This window comes from Eptatretus burgeri, chromosome 14 (assembly GCF_056783735.1).
Source record: "Eptatretus burgeri isolate ZD-2024b chromosome 14, Ebu_testis_v1, whole genome shotgun sequence".
In the NCBI taxonomy this organism is placed as follows: Eukaryota; Metazoa; Chordata; class Myxini; order Myxiniformes; family Myxinidae; genus Eptatretus; species Eptatretus burgeri.
Genome location: NC_140974.1, coordinates 34490600 through 34517960, shown reverse-complemented (window position 1 = coordinate 34517960; position 27361 = coordinate 34490600). Strand labels below are relative to the sequence as shown.

Sequence of the window (27361 nt, the reverse complement as noted above, 5' to 3'; positions counted from 1 at the left end):
ATTAGTGGAAAGGGGTGTTTTTAACTTTGTCGGTGGTCTTGGGAGGGGGGGGGGCCGGGAGGATGAAAATTCTCCATGTAAATGTGTGTATCATGCAGCGCCACTTCCAGGTGGGAATACAAGTCTCCCCCATTTACAGGACAGTATTCCTGTCCCCACGTTTTCCAGTGCAGTGAGGTAGTTCAAATTATAAGCAGTAGAGCTGTCAGTAATGTACACACCACCCAAATAAAATGTATGCGTCAGAAGAATCTGTTGCATGCTTGGAACAAGATCGCCTGTAGGGCTGGTACTCTGATATTTTATTTATTTTTTTTAGATGGGACCAAAAATGATATATAGCATGATATTTCAAAAAGTTGTGGACAATTAATATTAAAAAAAAAAAAAAAAACTTGGTGGACGAGTTGGGTAGGTGACAAGAGGAAACCGATAAAAAATATCGTTCAGGTCTGGATCCAGATTCGGCCTTTCATATCAGAAGGATACAACACGCAAACTGTTCAGCACTGCGGAGGTATACCTGCCTCTTTCAGTCAATCTCTTCAGCTATTCTTTCTTTCAAACCAATTTTATTTTGTGGACATTGTTCTTTCTCAATCAAATGTGCTGTAATCAAAGCCAACAATGCATATTTTTGAAGTTTTTGGGCATGAGAAGTCATCGCTCAACAATCCCACACAATAGTCAATCAAAGCGAAAATGAATGACACACCTGAGTCACCTGTCAAATTGTGACCGTCAGTTATTCCTGAAACTTGCATTTATCATCAGCTTATAAATGATAGTCTGAATAAGGCGTCAAGCAACAATTTCATCTTAGTGTAAGGGAGGTCACAAAGCTGGATCCATAATTTCAAGACAAAGATTGAATCCGAGTACCGAGTCCATTTCCTGGAGGCATGAATCAGTGCAAATTAAATAAAGAGAGTAAGACTCTGGGGCCCATTTGCTCTAACAGCACAGCCAGCAAGGTGTGAGGATCCTGTCACCACCAGTGGTGTTGTCATTTCAGTATCCCTTGTCAAGCCACCAATGGTGCAAGTCTTTCCCAAACTTGTGCACGTTCCCCATCGACAATGATGAGATTCACTCAACATAACAGACCCGCACTAGTTCTCCACATTTCATGTCTACACACTTCATGGGCCACCATATTGAGACATAGCAGTTATAATTATGCAATCCGAATGTCAGAAGTACAGTATACAGTAAAAACGGCTTGGGGCCGGGTGATGTCATGGCATCGGCACCAAATCATATTAATTGCTTACACATTTTCCTGAGTAATGTCATCGCAGGCCCACAGTGGCTGAAAAACACCATTTTCATGAAACACAACCTGTCACACCAGTTTGAGCTGTGAAGCATCTGGAGTTGGTTTTTCCATTAAAACTTGCTGTGAAAGACGTCATGCCTCAAGATGTCGTGCCCCTCATGGTACCACTTGAGAATAACACTTATAATTCAGATCTGATTCTGCTCCAAATCAAAGCCAGAACCAAATAGTTCAGAGACAATCACGAGTAAGCTATCCTCATCTTCCTGTTCCAACGGTTTTTTTTGTCATTATATCTGTTCGAAGCTGTCCTAATCACTCCAAATTTATCCCAATGTATCATGGGCCATCTATTTATTAAGTAATCATGAATTTGAGGAGGTTGGAGGTGAGGTTGGTTTTAAACAAAATTGAGAAGGAATCGAAGGAAGGTCAATGGTAGGACAGAGAAAAGGGTGTAGGGGATTTTATTTTTATTTTTTTTTTATTTTTTTTATAATAAGATTTTTATTTTTTTTTTAATCACTTTTAATGGACACCATGATCTCCATCCTAATCCTGTGACCAAATTAATGCATAAAATGAGTGTAAAATATATCAAAAATGAGCTCTGAGTGAAATGTTTTAGAAGACCCTTGGTTGATCCAAGATACCACTGCTGGATTTTGACCTAAAAATCAATAAATACTCAAGATAAATGACCCCGGTCTGTGAGGCTTGATGTTATAGACTGATTTACAATATGTATTTGCATTAAAAGTTTTGAGTCCTTCCGAATGACATTTGTGAGACCGAAGATAAGATGGTGTGACAACACGCTTTTCAAAATCGATGAAGTGATAAAAGGAGGTGAAAGTGCAAAAAGGGGCTATATATTTATTATGAAGGCAAATATGATGGAACTTATGACCTCTGAACCCCACCCCTCCAAAAACTCTTTCTCGTATGCTCCGTGCCTCATTCCTGCCATACCTTTCGCGCAGGGTACAGCAAAATTTCCCTGGCTGGAAAGGTGTGTTAAGAGAGATTTTTTTCAAACCACCTCGGTCCTTTTGCTCTGCAGAATACCAAACATTATTTATCTGAATTTGCCCATTGCAGAACCAGCCAGAGAGCCCCTTGGGCGTTCAGGATACTAAACACAAGACCGAGGAGGATATCCAAGTGGGTGACTATCTGGAGGTGAGTGGGAGGGAATATAACCCCAATCTTCCTGCAAGGGGTAACCTTCCCAACCTCACTCTACCCCTTATTTGTTCACAAGGAATGTAGACGCAGGAGGAGGCCATTCAGCCCATCGTGCCTGGGCCACAACACCAGACCAATTTATGTAAAAAAGAAAATGAAAAATGTTTTTTGTTTCTTCCCAAACTTCTTTCCCTTCTCCCTCATTCTCTTACACTCCCGTTTCTCTCATATCACCCTCCATCTCTTAATTTTCTCCATTTTTAATTTTCTCAACTTACCACACCAACCCCTTCTCTGCCTTACCCTCCCTTCCCCTACCCCCCACCCCACCCCCACACCCAATGCGTGTATGAAATAAATATATAGCTGCAAATGCATCTATATGGGATAAAGTGTGTTTTATTATTATCTTGCCAAAACAAAGTTTTTGCAAGATATGTTAGTCAGCTTGTATGTTTTTTTTTTGTTTGTTTGTTTGATTGTTTGTCTGTAATCACGTATAAAAAATTCTGCAGGGCACAGTTATCATTGGAAATATTTGTAACTTCGCATATCAGAGGCCTATAGAGGTCCCTTTCAGTGCACAAAATTTTGAAGGTCAAGGTCAAAGGTTAAGGTCACTTTGTCGCAAATCAGGGGACTCGACGAAACCCTTATTTTTTTTAGTAATTTTGATCGGATCGTCTTCAAACTTCATGGGAATATAGTTCATGGTCTGGCGCTCACCTGATTAATTTTTGGTGGCGATTGGCCTTGACCTTCATATGTTTTTTTGTTTTTTTTTTATCTTGCCAAAACGAAGTTTTTGCAAGATATGTTAGTCAGCTTGTATGTTTTTTGTTTTTTTTTGTCTGTAATCACGTATAAAAAAAATTCTCCAGAGCACAGTTATCATTGGAAATTTTTTTAACTTCGCATATCAGAGGCCTATAGAGGTCCCTTTCAGCGCATAAAATTTTGAAGGTCAAGGTCAAAGGTCAAGGTCACTGTTGCAAATCAGGGGAGTCGACGAAACCCTTATTTTTTTGAGTAATTTTGATCGGATTGTTTTCAAACTTCATGGGAATATAGTTCATGGTCTGGCGCTCAGCTGATTAATTTTGGTGGCGATTGGCCTTGACCTTCATGGTTAGCGCCTTAGGTCAAACATATTTGACCCCAAGGTCAAATTTTCAAGTTTTAGGAACCATATCGTGTAGTACCTCAAATTGAACACCTCAATGAGTGCTTTCTTGATATATCAAGCTTGAGAAATTATGACGTCATTTGGTGACGTTATGAGGAAAAAGCATATTTTTCATGGTTACTCTGTAGAACGATTCTCATCGGAATCTCTCGTAGGCAGATATTCCTCAAGGAGTCGCTCCTGGTGGATAGCAGCTCTGTTCACCTCAGTGTGACCTTAAAGAAGTCACATGTGGTCACCTTTTGGCAAGATATGGGTCACCCTGCGGGTGACATTGGTTTATTTTATATTTTCCTCCGCCAGTAAAGGTGGATGGAGGCTATGTTTTCACCCCGTCTGTTTGTTTGTCTTTATGTGAGCACGACAGCTCAAAAGGTTGTGGACTGATTTAGACAAAATTTGGTGAACAGGTTGGTTGTGTGACAAGGACGAATTGGTTCGATTTTGGTGAAGATCCCGATCCGGATCCTGATCCTGATATGAGAATTTAAAAAATTTCTCAAGTGATTCTTCACCATTGAGAGATGAGGCCAAAAATTATCAATTGTATGATATTTCAAATGGATTGGGAGAGAACTTGGTGGATGAATTGGGGAGATGAAAAGAGCAAGCTGATTACATTTTGGTTCAGGTCTGGATGTAGATCCAGCCGATCATTGGGATACAAAACTTAAACTGTTCAAGCTGATGGAGGTATGCACTCTACCAAGTACTGTTCAAGTTGACTTTTGTGTTATCGAGGAAAGGAGAAGAAAGAGATCTATTGTACAGAATCAAAAAACTTCCATAAATTCAAGTTTGTGTTTTTACCATCATTAACTTAATGATTAATGCTGAGATCTACCTGTATGATCTCAGCATTAATCATAAAGGTAGGTGCACATGGAAGTGAGGCTTTTAGGAAACTCAACATGCCTATCCCCTACCCCACATCCCTCCTCCCACATCAAGTATTCACATGCATTTATGTTTCATTTTGTGTGAGATTGATGTTGCAAAATCATTACAACAAAAAGATTGTTTTGTAATTGGGTGGACTGAGTAATTATCAGTGGTAATTGGATGGACTGCATGTCTCGTCATGTTTGGACCATTTGCATGTGTCACAATGCAATATGAATCGCAATGCTTTGCTTTAAATATCATGTGAGATTATATATCGTTGTGCAAACTTATCTGTGAAAACATTTTTTGCACATCCTTCCAATCTTGATCTTCCACAACTCCGCTGGTGGCTGTCGAGAGGCTCGTGATATAAACGAAGCATTAACTAGCTGATTTATATATTTTTACATTCATACATTGATATTGATGAATTATTCAGATGTGTATCGATGAGGGATATTTTTGCCAATTTTGGTACCGGTGATTGAAAGCACTTCAGAAAGGAGAAGCCATACATGTTCTGCGCAGCATCAACAAGTCACATGACCTCATAATAGAAGGGGTTTCAACACCACACTGATACCGGCTCACGTGATCACCTGTGCGAATGCTACAACAAATGTGCTTACGAGATATCTGTGATCACAAAGTCATCGCCAAGGGTAAGCCTTCCCTAGCGCCCATGATCCAATGATCGCAATTTTTTTTTGGGCTGCGATACGACGTTGAGCTTCATCATTTATGGAATAGAGTGTAAATTAAGAATGTGTCCCCATCTACAATATATCCAAAAAAAAACTAAACATGAAAATCTGAGGAAAATTATTCAACTTATGATGAAAAAGGTGTATTTCCTGAATTAGGTCACAATCCGAAAAAAGTAGGTCAAGGGCACTAATCAAATATCAGGTGCACAACTTCAGTTCAGGTCCACAATTATGATCCAAGGACATCTTGGAAGCTAAGCAGTCTGAGATTCTGTATTGGCAAAACTGAGCAATGACAGAAAACTAGTTTTATTTTCAGACCACCATTTGACCTTGACTTTTAACAAGATGGGATGTGAGGCAAAGTTCGTAAGTGTAAATGCACCTCACTTTTTAGGCTATGATTTCATCATTTAGGGCAAGAGGGCAATTTTGTTCCAATTGGACAAATCTTAGTCAAGTTATGGTGAAACATGTTAAAATGTCTATAATGAGGTCACGACTTTAAAAAGTCAGTCAAGGTCAAAATTTAATTCTGAAAGTCCCTGCTGACTGAGATTTTTGCAGAAATAAAAAGATTTAAAAAAAAAAAAAAAACTTCAAATGGTGGTTTAGCACTCCAAGAGGTCTAATAAACTCTGAGGTACTATTAAAATTGGGGGTACCGATTGTTGAAACAAACCCTAAAACAGGTATAAGCCTCCTCCTGTCCGATAAGGGGAGGCTTAATTATGATCACATATTTTGATTAGCACACACAAGAGGCATCAACACTGAAAATAACATGAACTTGAAAACATCAGTTGGTAACTTTTATAACACTCGTGTTTCAGAGCTGAACGAAAGTTTCTCACACCAAATATAACAAAAATGCCATTAACAAATGCCATATCACAATTTGGATCGTATTACAAGTGCACAACGACAGCAAACATTGATGGGATGCAGTTACAATTGACAGGTGGGCCGTGGCGATTACATTTGCAGTGTCAACTATTATCACACAAGTGCAAAGGACTCGTACCATTGAAAGTTAAAGGAGCCAGACAGTGAAAAACTCGAACCGTGGACTTTGGACGATACAGTTTGTCGGACCCTGCATGATGGTCCCAGAGACCGACATTGTGCCAATTGGAAGAGATACACTATAAAAGATTCCAATGTACTCAGCTGCCCACTATCACGAACGCACCTTTACCTTATCCGAAAAGCTCATCAGCACTTCGTACAAACCGTAAGACAGAACATTCAAATTATCAATCATTTCTACATACTCAGAGGAATTTTGCACTGGTAGGCATGACAATCCATCATGGTGCAATAAAATTAACTTACTACCAACAAACTGGCTCCTCGTCCCCCCCCCCTCCACTCTGTCCTTTCCTACTTCCTGTGGTGTGTGTTTGGATGTGTGTTGTAATTAATACGTTTGGGATTTTGAAAGAAGCTGCAGCAAATTGTGCATATCGTAGCTTCCTGAATTGCAAATGTTCATTCCTTCAAGCCATAAACACTGAATGATGCCTTGTTACGATGATGGTCTGAGTCAGTTCCACACCTGGACAATTTAAAAAGTATGTGCTCAATGATATGAATAGTATTTATCTCCATCGGAACCGGATTTTTCATTTATTATTACTCTTATGTTTGTGTGCAGTTGCACTACAAACTAGAAAGTGAATCACAAGAAACCCCAATAAAAGTTGCAAATAAGTGAATATGTGAAATTAGTTTTCAACTGCTTGTTCCCTTTAATTGAAAGTCTATGAGCGGGTTCAAAATGGCACAAAGGAAGCAACTTTCAACATAACAATGCATAAAGATCCAAACTCTGCAAAAAGAAGGGTATGTTATGAAGAGGATAATAGAAAAGATGAAGATCGCCTACAACAAGAAACCACTGCTGAACCCACAGAATGAGGTGAAAAGACTGAAATTTGCAAGGCAACGCCAACATTGGGTGACTGAATAGACACCAGTTCTTAAACCAAAGACCTGGAGAACATTACGGACAATGTTTGCAGCCGAATGTTAAATACGGGGAAGGAATTGTGACTGTCTGAGGTTGGGTCTCAGCTTTTGGTGTAGGGAAACTTGTTAAAATCAATGGGACGCTAACAAAACAGAAGTACAAGCAGATACTGCATCACCTTACAGTTTCGAGTGTAAATCGTTTAATCGGAAAAGGATTCATTTTCCAACGGCACACTGATCCAAAATACACTTCCAACACTAGAACTGCATGAGGTAGAGCACATATCTCTACCAGGCTGAACAGTCTCGGTTTTGTATCCCACTGATAGGCCGGATCTGCATCCGGACCTTCACCAAAATCTAATCAGCTAATTCTCATTACTGACCCATCTCATTCATCAAGTTTTGTCATAACCCCTACAAAACTTTTTGAAATATTGTGCTATATATTGTTTGTGGCTCCATCTCTCAATTCTGAAGAATCACTAAATTCCCGTACCTGGATCCAAATCCTCACCAAAATCTAATTAATTTGTCCTTGTCGCATATCCAACTCATCTGCCAAGTTTCGTCCGAATCCGTCCACAACGCTTTGAAATGTCATGATACACAGTGCCTTCAAAAGTATTCACACCCCTCGACTTTTGTCACATTTTGGTGTCTTACAGCCTGAATTTAAAATGGATGAAATTTAAATTTTTTGTTCCCGATCTACACAAAATGCCGCATAATGACAAAGTGATAGCATGTTTTTAGAAATTCCTACAAATTAATTAAAAATGAAAAGCTTAAATGTCTTGCTTCAATAAGTATTCAACCCCCTGAGCCAATAATTTGTAGAAGCACCTTTGGCAGCGATTACAGCTTCGAGTTTTCTTCGTTATGTCTCTATCAGCTTTGCACATCTGTATTTGGGGATTTTCTCCTATTCTTCCTTGCAGATTTGATCGAGCTCTGTCAAGTTGGAAGGGAAGTGTCAGTGAACAGCAATTTTCAAGTCTTTCCACAGATTCTCAATGGGGTTCAAGGCTGGGCCACTCAGGATCTTTCACATTCTTGTTCTGAAGCCATTCCAGTGTTGCTTTGGCTGCATGCTTGGGGTCATTGTCCTGTTAGAATGTAAATCTTCGCTGCAGTCTAAGGTTTTTTTGCACTCTGAAGCAGGTCCTCCTCAAGGATTTTCCTGTATTTGGCTCTATTCATTGTTCCTTACAAGTCTCCAAGTCTCTGCCATTTAAAAGCAATTCCCAGAGCATGATACTGCCACCACCATGTTTCATGGTTGAGATGGTGTTCGATGGGTTTTGAGCTATGCTCGGTTTCCACCAGATGTAGCCCAATGCATTCAGACAAAGAGTTCAATTTTTGTCTCATCAGACAAAATATTTTGCCTTAGGCACTCAGTTTTTCACAACGTGCCTTTTTGCCAACTCCAGGCGTGCTGTCATATGCCTGTTTCTCAGGAGTGGCTTCCATCTGGCCACTCTCCATAAAGCCTAGATTTGTGAAGTGCTGCAGAAATTGTTGTCTTTCTGACAGGTTCTCCCATCTCAGCCAGGGAACTCTAGTTCTGTCAGAGTGGTCATTGGGTTATTGGTCAGCTCCTTGACCAAGGTTCTTCTTGCCCAGTTGCTCAGTTAGGTCAGACAGCCCACTCGAGGAAGAGTTTGGGTCATTCCATATTCTTTCCATTTCCTAATGACGATGCTTACTGTGCTCTTGGGTACTTTCAACATGAGAAATTGTTCTATACGCTTCCCCAGATCCATTCCTCCTCACAATGCTATCTCGGATTTCTACAGACAGTTCCTTCGACTTGATGATTGAGTTTCTGCTCTGACATGCACTGTCAACTGTGGGACCTTGTATTGGAAGGTGTGTTTCTTTCTAAATCATGTCCAATCAATTTAGTTGGCCACAGGTGGACTGCAATCAAGTTGTGGAGACATTTCAAGGATGATCAGAGGACTTTGGATGCACCTGAGCTCAATTTGGAGTGCCATAGCAAAGGGGTTGAATACTTATTGACACAAGACATTTCAGCTTTTCATTTTGACTTAATTTGTGTAAATTTCTCAAAACATGTTTTCACTTTGTCATTTTGGGTTATTTTGTTGAGATTGGTGACAACATTTAAATTTGATCCATTTTTAATTCAGGCCATAACATAACAAAATGTGACAAAAGTTTAGGGGTGTGAATACCATATTCTCCGGTGTATGAACTGCGCTTTTTTATTGGTGTGAAAAAGTTAAAAGTCGGGGGTGCGGTTCATACACAGGTATATAAAATATATGTCGGTAAAGGAATAGGTATAAAAAAAAACAACTAATCAGTCTTAAAAACAATCAATTTTCAATTCTGCATTTCAATTACGGTAGAATCTGGATCATAAGCGTATGCGCTCATTTTTAGATTTAGTGGATCACATATGCGCTTATATTCACAAAGCCTGACGTGTGCTTATAATGGTAAATGTTCTTCAGATTAGCTGCGTACATGTCAGTTTTTACGTCATTGCAATTTTAATTGTCCGTACCTCGGAAACATATATTAAATACATTTCCAATCCTAAAGCACATATCTGTTTAAACTCCACAACGAGTTCATTTTCCACGTCCGGGTAAAAGGCCCGTCTTTTGCTCCCTATCTTCTTCGAACCTTTCTCACTCTGAACAATTCTTTCCTCATTCTTCACTAATCACATCAAAGTCCTAATTTTAAGTCCGAATTTCTGACACATCTGATATTGGGTCTTACAAGAGTTGCAAAACGCGATACTCTCAATCTTCTTTGCACAGGTGTGAGATTGACGCTTCACAGGCACGTCCATTTTGATCGTGATGAAAAACGTTTTATGGCCCTTTGTCATAAAGGGTCGTAAAACAACCTTTTACGACCCTTGATGAACAATGTTATTTTGAATGTACAACTCTGGTAAGTACCAGTACAGGGCCAATTCAAAGCGACGGGGACTTGCTGTACCGCGATTCAGACAAGGAGTTACGTGCCATCATCGACGAGGATTTCCTCGGTTTTAGCTGAAAAGCTTCATCAAACATAAATGGCCCTTTTTAGGGCCACAAATCCACAAGAAAGAATCTTTGTTTTCTAATATCTCATTTCTTTTCCCTTTTCTTACTTTTTCCATAAACAACAAAAAAAAATCATATTCATCATATTTAGAAATAAGAAAGAAAATAAAACTGATTGATATCCTCGCCTCTCTCTTCAACTTCTTGTTTTATTCTTCATCAATTCTTCCTCATCGGTATAATAAAACTCGTGTAAGCGATCGCAGGTGGGAGCTTCGAATGCGTGCGCCGCATTACAGGAGTTGAATGTATACAAATCAGTGGAGCACAGCGATGAAACTCTCACGATTACTGTGCACACCAGCCATTACAGCACTCTGTGATGAAGTAATTGAACTTTGATTTTACCCCCAAAAGGTTTGACAGAATTCCAAAACAGATTTCAATGTTCCGATATAACTTTTTGCTTCGTCTGGATTTCAAACTTTTCATTTTGTGCGACTTAAGGTTCATGTACAAACTTATTTAGATCTGGATTAGAAAATAAAATGATCATTTTTTTTTTGTTTGTTTGTTTTGCGGGTGAAAAACATGGTTAATACATGGTTAATACACCGGAAAATACGATACTTTCTGAAGATACTGCTCAATATGTAGTTTTTGCTCCAATCTCTCAATGGTGAATCACTTAAAATAAAATAAAAAAGATTCTCGTATCCGGATCGGGATCCGGATCTTCACTAAAATTGAATCAATTAATCCTTGTCAGACATCCAACCTGTCTATCCCTGTGTCGTAAGAGGCGACCAGGGTTGCGTCAGGAAGGGCATCCGGCGTAAAACATGTGCCAAATCACTATGCGGATCATACGGACGATCCGCTGTGGCGACCCCTAACGGGAGCAGCCGAAAGAAGAAGAAGAAGAAGAAGAAGAAGAAGAAGAAGAAGAAGAAGAGACATCCAACCTGTCCACCAAGTTTTATTTGAATCTGTCAATAACTTTTTGAGATATCCTGCTCACAGACAGATCGAAAAACAGGGGTGAAAACATAATCTCTGCCCAGTAAGGGCAAAACTCTTCGTTGGTTTTGATTTTCATCTGCTTGGTGACGGCATTTGACTTTGACCTTCTAGCATTGCTCAAGGTCCTTCTGGGTTTGCAGTCATGACGTCATCATGATGGTATCAACACAGCATTTGTCCAGGTCAGACAAACAACAACAACAACAACAAGAATTTTTAAGGCCATTTTCCCTGCTGGAGTGGGGGTTAGCCTTGCGGGCCCCATGACAATCTTCTCCACTTTGCCCTATTTTCTGCATCTCCCCTTGTTAACCCCTTCACCCGCAATTCTTCTTCCACCACCTTTAGCCAAGTCTTTCTCAGTCTTCCCCATCCTCCACTTCCTTTAACATTCATTTCCATCACTCTTCTTACCCAGACACTTTCATCCTTCCTCAACACATGACCCAACCTATCTCAACCTGTTTGTCTTCATAACATCCATCACAGACTCTATTCCCATCCTCTTCCACAATTCATTCTCTGTCTCTCTCTCTCTCTCTCTCTCTCTCTCTCTCTCTCTCTCTCTCTCTCTCTCTCTCTCTCTCTCTCTCTCTCTCTCTCTCTCTCTGTCTCTCTCTCTCTCTCTCTCTCTCTCTCTCTCTCTCTCTCTCTCTCTCTCTCTCTCTCTCTCTCTCTCTGATATTGCGCACATCCACCAAATCATTTGCATTTCCACCCTTTCCAGCTTTTGTTACTGCTCTACATTCATTACCCATGTATCGCTCCCAAAAATCATATAACTTCTCACACATGTAGCATACATCTTTCCCTTCAACTTCAACGACACTCTCCTCCTCATCAGCACGCCACTCAGTTCCCGAAACTTCTTCCATGCACATCTCACTCCAGCAACTGTCGCCGAGTCTGATCCACGTTCTCCATTCAGCATGTCTCCGAGTTAGCAAAATGTTTTCACACTTTCCAACTTCATATGCCATCTCCAAGATCCAACTCAATATTTCCTCCATCTGCAGATTCCTCGATGCACACCTTACACTTAAATGTAGCTACCACACTGGTTAATGACCCTCTCACACCACTACATTTTCCATGAACCCACTCAGCACACATTGTACATTGAATGGAGTTCACTCCGACACCCTTCCTGCACACAACACACGGCCACTTCCCAGTCCTTTCCACCTCACCACATGCTTTACCACTTGCCATCACCTTCGTCTTTCCGATATTCACCATCAAGCCTTTTTCCTCCATACATTCCATCCACTTGTTCATCTTCTCCTTCAGTCCATCCCTACTCTCTGCAATCAACACCAGATCATCTGCATACAGCAACTCCCACTGAAAACCCTCCTTTACCCTCCGAGCCAGCACCTCCATCACAACTACAAATAGAAGTGGACTTAGTACCAACCCATAATGCACTCCTACCCTCACCTCAAACTCACCACTATTCCCATCCTTTGTCCTTCCTGCTATGCACTCTCTCTCGTACATGGCCATCACTACTCTGCTCAACCATTCCTCCACTCATAACTTCCTCAATGCCCATGTTACTACTTCGTGTGGAACCCTATCGAATGCTTTCTCCAGATCAACAAACCCAAAAAACAATTTCTTGCTCTTCTCCATGTACTTCTCCTGCAACTGCCTTACAATAAAAATTGCATCTGTCGTTCCTCTTCCTGGCATAAATCCAAACGGCATTTCATCAATCTTTACCTTCTCCCTTATCCTCTTCTCCAACACCCTTTCCAATACCTTCATTCCATGCTCCACTAACTTTATCGCTCTATACGAGCCACAGCCCAGAGGGTCACCTTTCCCCTTGTACAGAGGGACGAGGGTACTCAGTTCCCAACCCACTGGAATGTGGCCTTCTTTCACCACCAGATTACAGATCTCTGTCATTCTCTTCACACCCCAACTTCCCGCTGCCTTCAACATATCTCCCACAACTCCCGTCGGCCCTCCCACTTTTCTATGCTTCATTGCTCTTATCACTTGTTACAATATCAAGAGAATATCAATGTCAATAGAACTTTACAATATCAAATGGATTCCAAGGTCAGGGGACAGCCTGCAACAGTGCTCATGAAATGTTCGATGGAGAGGAGGTTGCCAACGAGCCAGTGGAAAACTTCAACACATTGAGCTCTTCTGGGCTGCCTCCACATTGCCTCCACATGAAACCAGGCATGCCACTGATAAATCTCAAACCTCATGAAGGTCAGAGTTAGTGACAATGAGAGTCTCCGCTGCACCTTTCTCGGTTTCCCTTTTCACATGCACTCGCAACACACACACACACACACACACACACACACACACACACACACACACACACACACACACACACACACACACACACACACACACACACACACCACTCTTCTTCTTCACGCACCCAAGACACCTCAGTCTTTTCCCCCACTTCTCTCCCTCAGTGTTGAATGGCGAGGGCACCTCTGCCTCATCCGGTGGGTTAAGGGTGCAATTGCTCACTCCCTCTCTCTCCCCTTTTCTCCTCGGTTGTGAATGCTGGGGCCCATGTACTGTATTAGTGGTAGGTAAGGCGCTAGTTAAGTTTGCTCTGTGTCTCTTTTCTTTTTGATCCCTCCTCTCCTCTATGCCCCCCCCCCCGCACTCTCGCTCTGTCTGAGATATGTCATCCCCCCCATATTTCCACAGGGGATTCAAGATCCGCCAGTAACCCCCTTCTGATAAAACTACCAAAATCTACAATCACTGCTCACCTTCACTCTTTCATTCCTCTTTTTTTCTCACCTTTGGAACAAACTCCCTCTCCACTTCAATCCCATTCTTCCCTCCAGGTTTTCAAAACAGCTGTTCACCACCACCTCTTATCTTCCCCCATCCAAAACCACGATCTTTTCTACCCCCACTAATCCACCCCCAACTCACCTCCTTCAAATTCCCTGCTTTCCTTCCTGAAAGTCCCCATAGTGTCCATCTTGTTTACCCCGTGTACCCCACCCCATCCCTCTCCCTTCCACAGATATCCTCATTTCTCCGTTACACACTGTTTTGTCCTTCCCACACCCCTCTTGTCTCCTGCTCCATTTGTTGTGCGTTTCTGTGTGTTAGCTCTTGTACGAGCCTCGACATTGCATACAAAAAAATATTATAATAATAATCACTTCCTCAACTTCCTTCTCAGTTATCTTCTCTGCCGGTCCTAAAATTGGGTTGCTCTCTACGTTGCCATCCCATTCATTCTCTACATTCAACAGCCTTTCCACATCTCTCTTCCATCTTCCTTTAATCCCATCGGGATTCACAACGATTTGTCCCACTTCATCCTTCAAGCAACTCACCCCCGTCACATCGCACCTCTCTCTCGCTATCTGTTTTGCAATCCTGAATACCGCTCTCTGACCCTCTTCCAAATCCAAACATTCTCTGAGCATTTTCCTATATGCCTCCTTCTCCTTTGCTACCTCTTTCTTTACAGCCTTTTTGGCTACCCTATAACTTTCATGTGCTGCCTCTTCTGCCACACCTTGACCTTCCTCTTCACGTCAATCCTCTTTCCAACTTCATCACCTCACCACCATGTTTCCAAGTGCCTCGGTGGTCCTTTTGTCCATCCACATACCTCACCAACAGCTCCCAATAGACTATCTTTCATTGACATCCAACCACTTTCAAGCTCAACCACATCATCCTCAACCATACTCAGCCTCTCCCTTAATGATTCCTTCACTGTCGCCTCTTTCAACCTCCACACCTTCATCCTCGGTTGGTACTTCACCCGCCGAGCTCTCCTCGCACCTTTTATCCTTATGTCACAGATAACCAGGTGATGCTGTGAAACAGCCTCCTCCCCCTGGGATCACCTTTGTGTCCCAGAGGTTCCCCCTATCTTGCCTATGCACCATCAGGTGGTCAACAATTGTCGTCGACCCACCTGACGTGTATGTAATAAGCTTATTATCCACTTTCTGGAATTGAGTATTACAGATCAACAAATCAGCTCCATCAGCAAACTCAAAAACCCTTTCACCTTCTCCATTTCTCACACCATATCTGTAACCTCCACGAACTCCCTCAAAACCATCTGTACTCCTTCCCACATGTCCATTCAAGTCTCCTCCTACCACAACAACCTCATCTTTCACATTTTCCATCAACTTCTCTATCACACACCAGAACTTGTCCTTCTCTTCATCGTTCCGACCGACATGCGGGCATATGAAAATTCACTAAGAGCTTTCCAATTACCATTCTCACCATCATCAACCTTTCACTCACTCCAGTCACACTCACCACACTGTCTACAAACCCCTCAGAAAACAGGACACCAACACCGTACACACCTTCCGGACACCCTTGCCACACAAACTCGTACTTCTGTCCCTGCCTCCCCTTCACCATTCTCACACCACTTCCCTTCCATCTCATCTCCTGCAAAAAACATGTCCACTCTTCTTCTGACCAATACTTCCACCACTTCTGATCTCCCTGTCATTGTCCCGACATTCCATGTCCCAAACCTCAGAAACCGATCTCCATATGGGGCATCAGACATTTGGTTGGCATGAAAGGAGTAATTTCCTCGATTGCTTCGATCAGGTTCCCCACCTTGATTTTTGACGAGAGGAGGTGAGGACCCCCACAAGGTACTTTGGGCTGTACCCTGCCAAGATATAACTATACTCATCATGGTTCCCTTTTTGAGACAATGTTTTATGGTTGGATGCCATTCCTGACGCCACCCCTTTTAGTCGCCTCTTCCAACACGCAGGGTCACGGTGTACCTGTTCTAAACAGATGCACACACCAGGTTTGTCGCAGAATTTCAATAATCCCATTCGTACAACTCCCGACTGCTTTTAAACAATGGTGATGCTTCCTGATTGTGATTGTTGAGCGAAACACAATGTGTCAATGTGGAAGATGGCACTTGTGAGTTCCAAATATGATATGGTCTCATGCATCCCAGTTGGAGATGTATCATTAGCCAGTACATGCATAACAAAACCCAATAACATCTCTCACCTGTAAATAGAAGGAACAACCAGTCAGCTCTCACCTTATCAATTCCCCCAGGTGGCTTAAATTATCAAATATATTAACTACCATGCTCTTCTAGCCAAAGAAAGCTACATCAAGCAACCAAGAAAAGGTACACAAAGTAGCCCTTTGCTGTTTCAAGCCATACCCAGGTTCCTCCAGAAGTATTACATGTATGAGAATCCCGATAGTACATGCCACCCTCAGCCACCGGACAGGTTTCATCACTTGCTGGTGAATTATCAGCGACAGCATAGACAGAAATGTCGAGGCTCCAAAGCATGTACCATGCACCATGTGCAATGCCAATAACAGTTAACATATAAATAACAAGACCCAATCACATCTCTCACGATTGTTCCCTCCAATTATGTTGATACATGCATACATCACCAACAAGTGGCATCAACGGCACTTGTTGGTTCTAAATACAATCTGGTATCGTTACCAATGACAGTTAGATGTGTATCATTCACCAGTGAAAAGCCAAAAGGCTTCAAAGTCACTGAGCGGATGGAACAGCGATGAGCTGCCCTGAGGAGCCCCAATAAGGGTGAAATGAGTCAGCAGCTTCACTTTTCATCTGCTTGGTGACAGCATTTTATCTTGACATCTTTATACTGCTGGAGGCCCTTCTGGGTTTGCAGTCACGACATCATCGTGGCAGTATCATCATCATCATCATCAACACACACACACACACACACACACACACACACACACACACACACACACACACACACACACACACACACACACACACACACACACACACACACACACACACACACAGCATTCGATGCAAAAAAAGTTTCACAAATATACCATTGCATATGTAGTGAGAGCAGCATAAGGACAGGTATAATGAATGATTCAATACCTGCATTTACTTAAGTACACCCAAAAGACTGGTGATCTCACACACTGTACATGCTCACACATACACACGTGGAATGCATTTGTGAATAAGCAAACTTAAAATGGCACTGAATTCCATCAATTTGGGGTGCCCACTGCACAAGGTTCTTTTTGTCAGATTTCCAAAAAGATCTGGAAGTGAAATTAAATGGATGCTTGAAAGAAAATGAATTTGCAGGGCACTCATGTTTAAATGACATGATGTTAATTAGCAGAAACTGCCTGAACTGTAACTTGGAGATTAAGGGGTCAAGAATAACCAAAGGATGCTCAGAGATTCGTGGGTCAACAAGGACTGCCGGTGAAAAGCTAACTTTTATAGAGAGGGGGGGGTCCTCACGGTGCTCATGGGAACAGGGCACAAAGCATACATAACTCGGACAGACATTGTCAATGAGAACTTGCTCTATATGAGGAGCATTCAAAATGTTCCACAAATCAGATACTCACAAAAGTCTAAGAAACACTAACTTTCTGTTTTTCAGTGTATCAGTAAATAAAATGATGAGTAAAAAAAATATTTTCCAGCTAATGGAATATAAACGTATGTTGAAAAAACAAATGCATGTCTTGGACTTTGGGAGTATCCCGTTCGCAGAGCATGTTTGAACGCCCCCACGTTTCATTCCACCAAGGTGAGCTGCAATCGCTGCAGCGACAAGAATGACGTCAATCAGTTCGGCAATTTTGGGAGAACACTTGGGGAATGTTTATGCATTGAGAAGTTGTACTTTTTATAAACAACAGATTGTATATTATGATATCGTGCAAATCCAGCTCTGTATGAAACAGGAAAAGACGACTTCAGAGGGCTTTCACTTCGGTTTAACCTGAAATAATCACATCTCTACTAATAACTGTCAGTGTGTGTGTGTGTGTGTGTGTGTGTGTGTGTGTGTGTGTGTGTGTGTGTGTGTGTGTGTGTGTGTGTGTGCGCATATCTCCTCCATAACTCTAAAACCATGAAACCCAGCATCCTGAAACTTTGCCTGCAAATGAAGAAAACTCCAAGGAAGTGCATGAGTGTAAATTGGGTGTTTGTGTTAATTAAAAATAAAAAATAAAAAAAATTAAAGGTTAATTATATCACGTTTGGTATGGAATATCACATGTGGAATTCAGATTTGTATTCAGCGCATCATTTTCATTAAGAAATGCAAATCATAATTTAATTCTCGACGAGGTGCCACAAAATTTGATTTCTAAGCATCTTTTAGTTATTGGCCGCAGAGACAAATAGATTTATTTAGTCAACATATATTTATGTAGGTGTATGGGGGGGAGGGGTGGAGAGGGGAGGGGTGGGGGGTTGGGAATTGTTGGAGAAGCAGGTCATCGTGCAGCACCATCCTGGGGAGAGTGAACACTCTTGATACCAAGTTTGTGCACCATGTGTCAAAGGATATGACTGGTAAATCAGAACAAACATACACAGTAGGGTGTGTGGGGGGTAATGGGAGTGGGGGTTGGGGCATGGGGTGGGAGTTGGAGCAGGAGGTGGGGCAAAGAGCAAAACTATCATGGGGGAACGGATACCCTTTATGCCAAGTGGAAGTGAGCCACATAGGTAAAAGGGTGTGGCCAGAAATTAGAATCTTTCCACATATACATAATGTTTGTTTCCTCTTCATTTATAACACACATATATATATATATATATATATATATATATATATATATATATATATATATATATATATATATATATATATATATATATGAACATTAAAAGCCAAGGAAAGTTCGAGTTCTGCCAATTTCATCGCTGGGTGGTCAGACCTCCTTGTGGAGCAGATATGATGGGATGAAACATTATTTGATCAAAACCAGAGTTTTGCATTTCTTCTCCAACTGAAATTGTCTTCAGTTTTCTATACCGATTACAATATAAGTCTGATTGACAACACATGCAGAATTGTAACCACGCCAATCGACAACGCTCTGCATATAGCATAATTATAACAATAATGATAATAATAATAAAACTAATGATAATAATATAATACATTTCCTGCAAAGTCGTTAAATACTCAGCTGTGTAGATAAAGGGTCTGCCATACATCTGAAAACTATGAAGCACTGCAAGTGGTTCAGTGGGTGGGTGCACAAGTAGAGATGAGAATGAGTGAGTGGAGGCCTGTCCTTGTGGGCTTCCAAATTATTGTCCTCAATTCAACTTCATAAAACTTCTTCAAAAAGCTCTTATGACGATACCTTTTCTTTCACATGAAGAGGTAGTCGTCAGATTATGGTTCAGAACATCTTGCAGAATGCTTCAATTTATGGCAAAAGCAACATCGACAACAGTTTTCCAAGAGTAAAATGGAGAAAAGCATCGTGATTTTTGGACGAGGAAAAAAAAAAAACTGAACACATGTACAAGCAGCACACCACCCTCATTCCTCAACGATGGATTCCGCATGTGCCGCTTGCTGAAACATCCGGTTTAAAAGTCCCATATGTTGCTGGATGAAAACATGACAAGGACATTCAAGCCAATCCATCAGGCAAATCAGATTTGGTTCAGAAACTTAACACAATTGAGTTTTACTTCCTTCCATTGCATTTCCACAATGCTATCCACACCAAAAGCACCACACCAAATAGTGCCCTATTCATATGAAATCATTCCAGAACCAGTAAATGTCTTCACCAGCCATTACAACGTATCTGTAAACGAGGTGTGTGTGTGTGTGTGTGTGTGTGTGTATATATATATATATATATATATATATATATATATATATATATATATATATATATATATATATATATATATATATATATATATATATATATATATATATATATATATCGAAACGTGAGGAGTGTGACAAGCACTCAGCTGATCCCCATTGGACAAAAGTCCACACCAAAGCGTCGCCTCCAAGTGTAAGACCGTGTGAGACATAATCCATGGTGAGACATAATCCACGGTGAGACATAATCCACGGTGAGATATAATCCAAGCCAACAAACAGGCTTATAGTTCGGGAATTTTAGCAAATTGTATTGACCTTCTGTGAAAAAATTGCTCACCAAAAATTTCTTTAATAACGTATACATCTTGGTGTCTACTAACACCTATCAATTAGTGCAAACCCAAATCCTTGTGGAAAATTCTGGGGAGGCAATCAAAGTTCGGGTGCTCAGAGGGCCTGCGCCAAAAAAAAAAAAAAAAAAAAAATCGGAAAATTAACTTTTGCCAATATTGACTTGTGGGATGTCTAACTCGGGGGTTTTTGGGGTGCTGAATTGATTCCAACCATTAGATTTTAGGAAAAATGAATTCCTGGCCGTAAAATATTGATACGATACATTTTTAGATTTCTCAGACTGTGTTTTGCGGTAATTTGGCTCAATTGATTCAGATTGTTCAAATTGTGCTGAAACCAGCAAACAACATTTTTGAAACCACTGCTATATTGTTGGTTATACTTGTGCTCATGCTCAGTAGAATTCTCTGTGTTAGCTAAGAGCTTTTAGCTATAAAATTATTGTGTACCGGACTCAATAGAAGTTGAATATATTCAACGTAGAGAGGACCTATTAATGTTAAAACACATCACTGCATGTGTGTTCTGTGTGTTTTGTGTCAAAATTTCATGTCCTGTCTGTTGTTTACAAAAAAAGTCTTATTTTTTAGGACAGTATGGACAAGGATGTAACTGAACCTGGCTTGAGGTGTTTCATCTGTGGTGGTTCTGGGATTGAAAAGCATACGCTCTCAAAAGTCTCCAATAAAGGCCACCCACGGATCTTATCACATTCTGAGCTTGTGGGTGATGCGGCGTTGATCGAGAGACTAAATGAGGACTGGAACAACGGAGGAGACAGCAAGTTGAGATACCATGTGGATTGTAAAACAGGGTTGTACAGTCGTGCGAGAAGTATATCCACTGCAACTGAAACAGCTAATCATAAGTTTTTTTTATTCATCATTCAAAGGAAGTAGCATTGCAAATAAAAACGACAATAATAATCTCAAATTTGCTTTCTAAACAATAATTTTATTTCCATAGAACAAGATGAGGAGGGCCGATGCTCAGACGGGACGAAAAAACGCCGGATATCATCTGGGCAAAGTACCTCACCTGGCTCCAGCTCTACTTCCCAAACACCATCAGCGCATCTTAACTACCGTGATGTTTGCATACTCTGTGATGAAGGCATCAACGTTGGAACATTGGAACGAAACCCTGGTAAGTTGCGCGTTTACCGAGTCCTGCACAAGTTCAAATGTATATTTTTCAATTTTTTTTTTCCTTTTCACTCTACCACTCAAAGTCAAATACTTTAATCATGCATATATGTGGCATCATCCAGGCAGAGTCCGGAAGGTGTATCGTGCGCCTGACAATCGCTGCCAGGACAGACTGAAAAGGAATTTGATGGAGACAGCTGTGAAACGAGGAGATGCCTGGGGACGTGAGGTTGCCGGTCGTCTGTCTGGGATCATAGACTTGGTGGCAGAAGAGGCGCTTTATCATCTTCGGTGCAGGACCCTATTCGAGCAATCGTTTACAAACCCTGAGGCAATTATAATCGCAATGCAATTATGAAATGAAAATGAAAATGATAGGTTCGGCTGAATTAAAAATGATATTTTTGTCCTCAGGTCGGACGGCCTATTGATGAAGAGAGACAGTTGCTGTTTGAGAAACTGTGCTTTTGGATAGATGAAGGGGTGGAGCACGGTATTACAACTCTTGCAGAGATCAACAGGAAGATGGAAGAGCTTGACCCCAGCGAGAACATAAGTCTGGTTTACAGTCCACGGTATCTGAAAATAAAGCTTCAGGAACAGTATGAGGAGTCTCTCTACTTCACATCAGATGAGAGAAGAACAGATATTGTGTGTCTGAGAGACATGACAAACGCAATCCTTCGAGACTACCGTCAGCAGGAACTCAACCCCTCGCAAACCCTGGATGCTGAACTGAAAAAGCTCACCATTTCAACTGCCATCAAACTGATCTGCGGAGACTTGGCAAGAGTCCCACTTGACCAGAAGCAGTACCCTTCGGTGGAGAGCATGACCAATACACAGAACCAGCTTGCTCTGATTCCCAACAGCCAACAGAAGCTACTGAAACCAATCGTGAAATCAGATGAAAAGGTAGCAGTCTGGGGCCAGAACCGACGGAAAGCCTATCGCCCTCGATCAGGAGTGATGCCCTCTCAACTTGGACTCACGATACAACTTGACCACATGTTTGGATCCAAGTGGTTGATTGACCGTTGTCATCATTTAGGATACTCTGAGTCATATGCTGAGCTCCATCGCTACAAGTATTGTTACTTGAACGTGAAAAACGGACTTGGGAGCATTGATCAGGATATCATGGTCACAGAAAAAGATGAAGCAGCAGCCGTAGAGATTGAGGAAGCAGAAGTCGATGCTGTCCTATCTCCAGAACAGGCAGAAGAGCAAGAGGAGAATAGTGATGAGATGAATGAGGGTTTTGCTTGCGGCATCTGTCATGGTAACTCTTGCCTGAACATAAACCAGCTGGATGAGAAGAGGAGTGAGGAACATACTGGGGAATTTGATGAATAAGGTTGTAAAAGCTGACGAAGCAACATTTCCATTGAGCACAGTTCTGTTAAAAATGTCAATAAAATACATTTTATATGATCAAGGAGTGTTTTTTCTCAAAAATAATGGTTGGAATCAATTCAGCACCCAAAAAAACCCCTAGTTAGACATCCCACAAGTCAATATTGGCAAAAGTTAATTTTTCCGATTTTTTCGCGCAGGTCCTCTGAGCACCCGAACTTTGATTTCCTCCCCAGAATTTTCCACAAGGATTTGGGTTTGCACTAATTGATAGGTGTTTGTAGACACCGAGATGAATACGTTAGTGAAGAAATTTTTTGGTAAGCAATTTTTTCACAGATGGTCAATACAATTTGCTAAAATTCCCTAACTATTAGGCTATCTCTAATGTAGCTACTCTTCCAAATTTACAGTGCCCCCTCGATCACTTGTCACATCCAGAGACGCTGGAAGGAAGGGTGTGGATAATTGCCCCTCCTGCCTTTGTCAGGAGGGGTGGGTAGAAAGTGCCTCATCATGCGATCGCCCAAAAAGGTACGATGACATTTCTGAATGAACAGAGAGATTTCTAAAATGGATCAGATCCTTTGACTGCCAATGATTTTGTCACCGCAAGTCTTTCAGAGCCTTCACGAGGTAGACCTCAAAATTTCCTCAAAAGGTTTCGCCAATTCCAATTTGTCCTGTACTTAATCAATTTCCACTGCGATAATAGACCGTACGTATCCTGGCAGTGACTTTCGCCACCTGACGAGCCAATTTATCTGCCATAGAGCTACGTCCAACGTGATAAGATAGTGATAGTGCTGCGTCGTACACAACCACTAGTTCATGTGATTGTTAATTCTCAGTATTGCCATTCATGAAAATACTCTCAACCCATGTGGGTGTGATCACTTTTTGGGACCTCATGGTGTACAACAGCGACTGGAGCACTTCCGCTTTGACTAGGAGCCTCATGATCTATGTTTAATTAGTATATGGCGTTTTAGTGTGATTTGAGGCCTCAATTTCTTCTTCAATTTGTAACTTGCTGTTTATCTCAGATTTGTTTTTTCTCCCCTAAATTTATCTCATCATCATCGTTATATGAAAGTAGAAGGTAGTCCTGGACTCCTGTTACATCCTCCGATCATTCAATCATCTCCAGATTTTTTTTTCATGATACAGAGAATGAAAGGTGAGGAAGTGAGGTGTGGTGTGGTGTGGTGATGCTGGGCACAGGGCCTTGCCATTATCTTAGCAATAGTAAAGATCGACTGCTTTGTACAGATATTTATTTATCTTCCACCCGATATCAATAAAGGGAAAGATATGGATTCTATTTTTCTTCTTGTCTTTTTTTGCCCTCAAATAAATTCTGTCCCACGAGCTTCACTTGTGACTTCCCTTACCCTCACTCTTCTACTGCCCCTTCCTCCTCTACTAACCCCTCCCCCTCCAATCCCCCTCCCTCCCCACATCGCGTCACACCAGATACATTGAAAACGGATATTAGAATGCAATTTTTTTATTATAATAAACGCCAATATTTGTCTGATTTTCTCACCTTTTGCTGCAATGGAAACTTGAACCATCTTAACGTCTACAAAAAAATGGAATCAGAAAGTGAATGAGAGTTATGATATAGCCGTGAGGGAGGACTTTATGTTACAGGCCTTAATTTCACTTAAAATGCATTATTCTCTCAAAACGCTCATTTTCTTCCCATTTTTTAATCCGAAACGAACACCATCGTCGTGACGACAAAAAATGAAATCAGATAACAAATTAGAGTTAAGATAAAGCCGTTAGAATGTAAGAAAGTGCTAGCGTCAAAAAAGAAGCTCCATCCGGAGCGACCAAAATGGCGGCAATTTGATTTTGAAGCCCCTCCCTAAATGTGGGAAGCCCCACCCTAAACTGAGAAGTTCCTCCCCAAACGGACAGCCAGACAGACAGACTGGTGCAGATTATAGGTATGAAATATAGGTGGTGGACAAAAAAAAAATGGAAACATCTGGGTAAATGAGGAACACCAAGCAACGGCTTCCACACAGGTGTGGCCCATGTATTAATTCAGAATATAACATCCCAGCATGCCTCGGTTCATTAAGAAAATGCTGCACAGGCCTTGCTGCCTATAATTATGGCTATCATGGCTACAAATAGAGACCCCCCCCCCCCGATACCTCCATCCACAGAGCACATGTGGTCATCCAATGGTTTGATAAGCAAGACACTGGTTCATGCCCCAGGAGGTGGATACTTGAGGTCATAGGCGTCAAAATGGGGGAAAAAAAATTAAGTCAAAATTTGATATTGGGTCGTTCCTGGTGGAACCTTTTGCCATTTTTCATCTTTGCTTTCCGTGGAAAGCGTGGGGATTTGCGATGACGCTTCATCACCTTCACTCAAGTTTGGACTCTCGGTAAGTCGGGTTGGCCTGTTGGTTTTCCCATCTGAATCCCTGAATCACGATGTCGGTGAATCTATTCATCTGTTTGAAAAATGCCCACATCCATTAATTATATACATTCCACAGAAAGGGTCACATGGGTTGAGAAATTTTCAAATACATTCAAAAGGGTAGGCCATTTGAGAACGACATTGTATTCCACCTTGAGCCCAAGCTCACATTGTTCTTTATTCTGAGAGAGTCTTGAATGAATGGCTACGTTGGCAAACAGAGCAGATCAGAGAACAGACGAAGAACAAAATTGTAATCTCTGCATGGAAAGGTCACGAGTTTGGGTTTAATTACATCTTTGTCTGAAAAAAATGTGGTCCTCAAAAAAGGAGGTGGTCCTGGTGGTGTATTAATAAACGGCTGGCTATAATAATAAAAATTGGAGTGCCTGTCCTGAAGCTCACCTGCATCAGGAGTAACAGTCACTTCAACCCTCGCAGAACTCCTTAGATCCTGAACTTTTGGATTCCGTGAAAACTTATTTACATCACGGGTTGTGAAGGTTATGGTCAAGTTTCATTGAAATTGCGTTTGTAGTTTGGAGAAGAGAGCAAATACCTATTTTGTGGGGTTAAAAAAGTCCCGTAGACCCCCTTCATAAATGCACATTTTGATACGGTCGAAAACCTTTGGTACATCAGGGGTGATGAAGGTTGTAGGCAAGTTTCACCGAAATTGTGTGTGTAGTTTCCAAGAAGAGAGCAAATACCTATTTTTTTGGGGGGGGTCAACCTTTCCGCCTCTTCCCCCCCACTCTAGACTACCTTAATGAGTGCAGATTAAATTTTGGTACGTCATGAGTGATGAAGGTTGTGGTCAACTTTCATTGAAATTTTGCCTGTAATTTCTTCGACAAAAAAAATACCTATTTTAGAAGGCATACCCCCACTCCCCCTCCCCCCGGGTAGGCCCCTCAATGAGCGAAGACTTTGATGTGGGAGATACACTTTGGTACAACATGCGTGATGAAGGTTGTGGTCAAGTTTCACCGAAATAGTGTGTGTAGTTGCCAAGAAGAGAGCAAATACCTATTTTTTTTGAGAGGGGGGGGTCAACCTCTCCCCCCCCCACTCGAGACTACCTTAATGAGTGCAGATTAAATTTTGGTACGTTATGAGTGATGAAGGTTGTGGTCAACTTTCATCGAAATTTTGCCTGTAATTTCTTTGACAAAAAATACCTATTTTAGAAGGTCCTCCCTGAATCAGTCCTCCTTAAGGTCATACCCCCACTCCCCCCTCCCCCCGGGTAGGCCCCTCAATGAGCGTAGACTTTGATGTGGGAGATACACTTTGGTACAGCACGGGTGATGAAGGTTGTGGTCAAGTTTCATCGAAATTGCCTGTGTAGTTTCGGAGAAGAGAGCAAATACCTATTTTAAGGGGTCAAAAAAACCCTGTAGACCACCTCAGTGAGCAAAGATTTTGATGCGGTCGACACACTTTGGAACATCATGGGTGAAGAATGTTGTGGTCAAGTTTCATCAAATTTGTGCGTATAGTTTCGGAGAAGATAAAAAATACCTATTTTGGGTGAGGGAGGGGTCAAAAAAAACACCCCGTCGACCCCCGAATGAGCGCAGATTTTGATACAGTCAATCGACCTTCGTTAGGCATCAGATAGAAAGGTTGTCACCAAGTTTCATCAAAATCGTGTGTTTGGTTCAAGAAATAATGACTGAAGTGTTTACGGACTGACTCACTCACTGAGACACTGCTCAATCGCGTCAGCTCACCTGACAACAGTCCATGTGAGATGATAACAATAATAATAATAATAATAATAAAGTATAAGTTCCCTTAAAGTGAACTTTTGATGCAGGAAGAGGCCACCAGACCTATCAAAGCCTGCACTATTATTACCAACCTATGGCTGTTTGTCCATGCTCTCTCCTTTTAAATGCTGAGCATCACGCAAGGAAGCAGCACACACCATTTGATAAGTCTTTGGTGTATGATTCGGCCCATGCTCAAACCACCGATCTGCAAGACTAGGAGAGGTCACTCGAACCATTACACCATTGAGACTAATGTCATTTACCTGCATGACCAATACAAATGAGGATTTAAACTTAAGCCAAATACTGAGGATGCTAAGCGACATCATCATGTTCCATG

The 27361-nt window shown here is 41.4% G+C and overlaps 2 protein-coding genes across 5 annotated transcripts in view; one reads left to right on the top strand and one right to left on the bottom strand.

The window, feature by feature from the left end:
- LOC147012952 (uncharacterized) overlaps positions 1 to 27361 on the bottom strand; it is a 571074-nt gene that overhangs the window by 536333 nt on the left and 7380 nt on the right. The window lies entirely within an intron of this gene.
- Positions 90 to 22877, top strand: LOC147012953 (uncharacterized). Of its 4 annotated transcripts, none has more exons than XM_085854348.1 (4): positions 90 to 2461; positions 21258 to 21437; positions 21562 to 21730; positions 21854 to 22877. In XM_085854348.1, the coding sequence occupies exon 4, from the start codon at positions 21965 to 21967 to the stop codon at positions 22793 to 22795; it is 831 nt and encodes a 276-aa protein (XP_085710474.1). In that variant the 5' UTR covers positions 90 to 2461; positions 21258 to 21437; positions 21562 to 21730; positions 21854 to 21964; the 3' UTR covers positions 22796 to 22877. The 4 variants fall into 4 exon arrangements, with proteins under 4 accessions (XP_085710474.1, XP_085710475.1, XP_085710477.1 ...); XM_085854349.1 differs by having other exon boundaries at positions 20882 to 21437; XM_085854351.1 differs by adding an exon at positions 20882 to 21125 and having other exon boundaries at positions 21562 to 21976.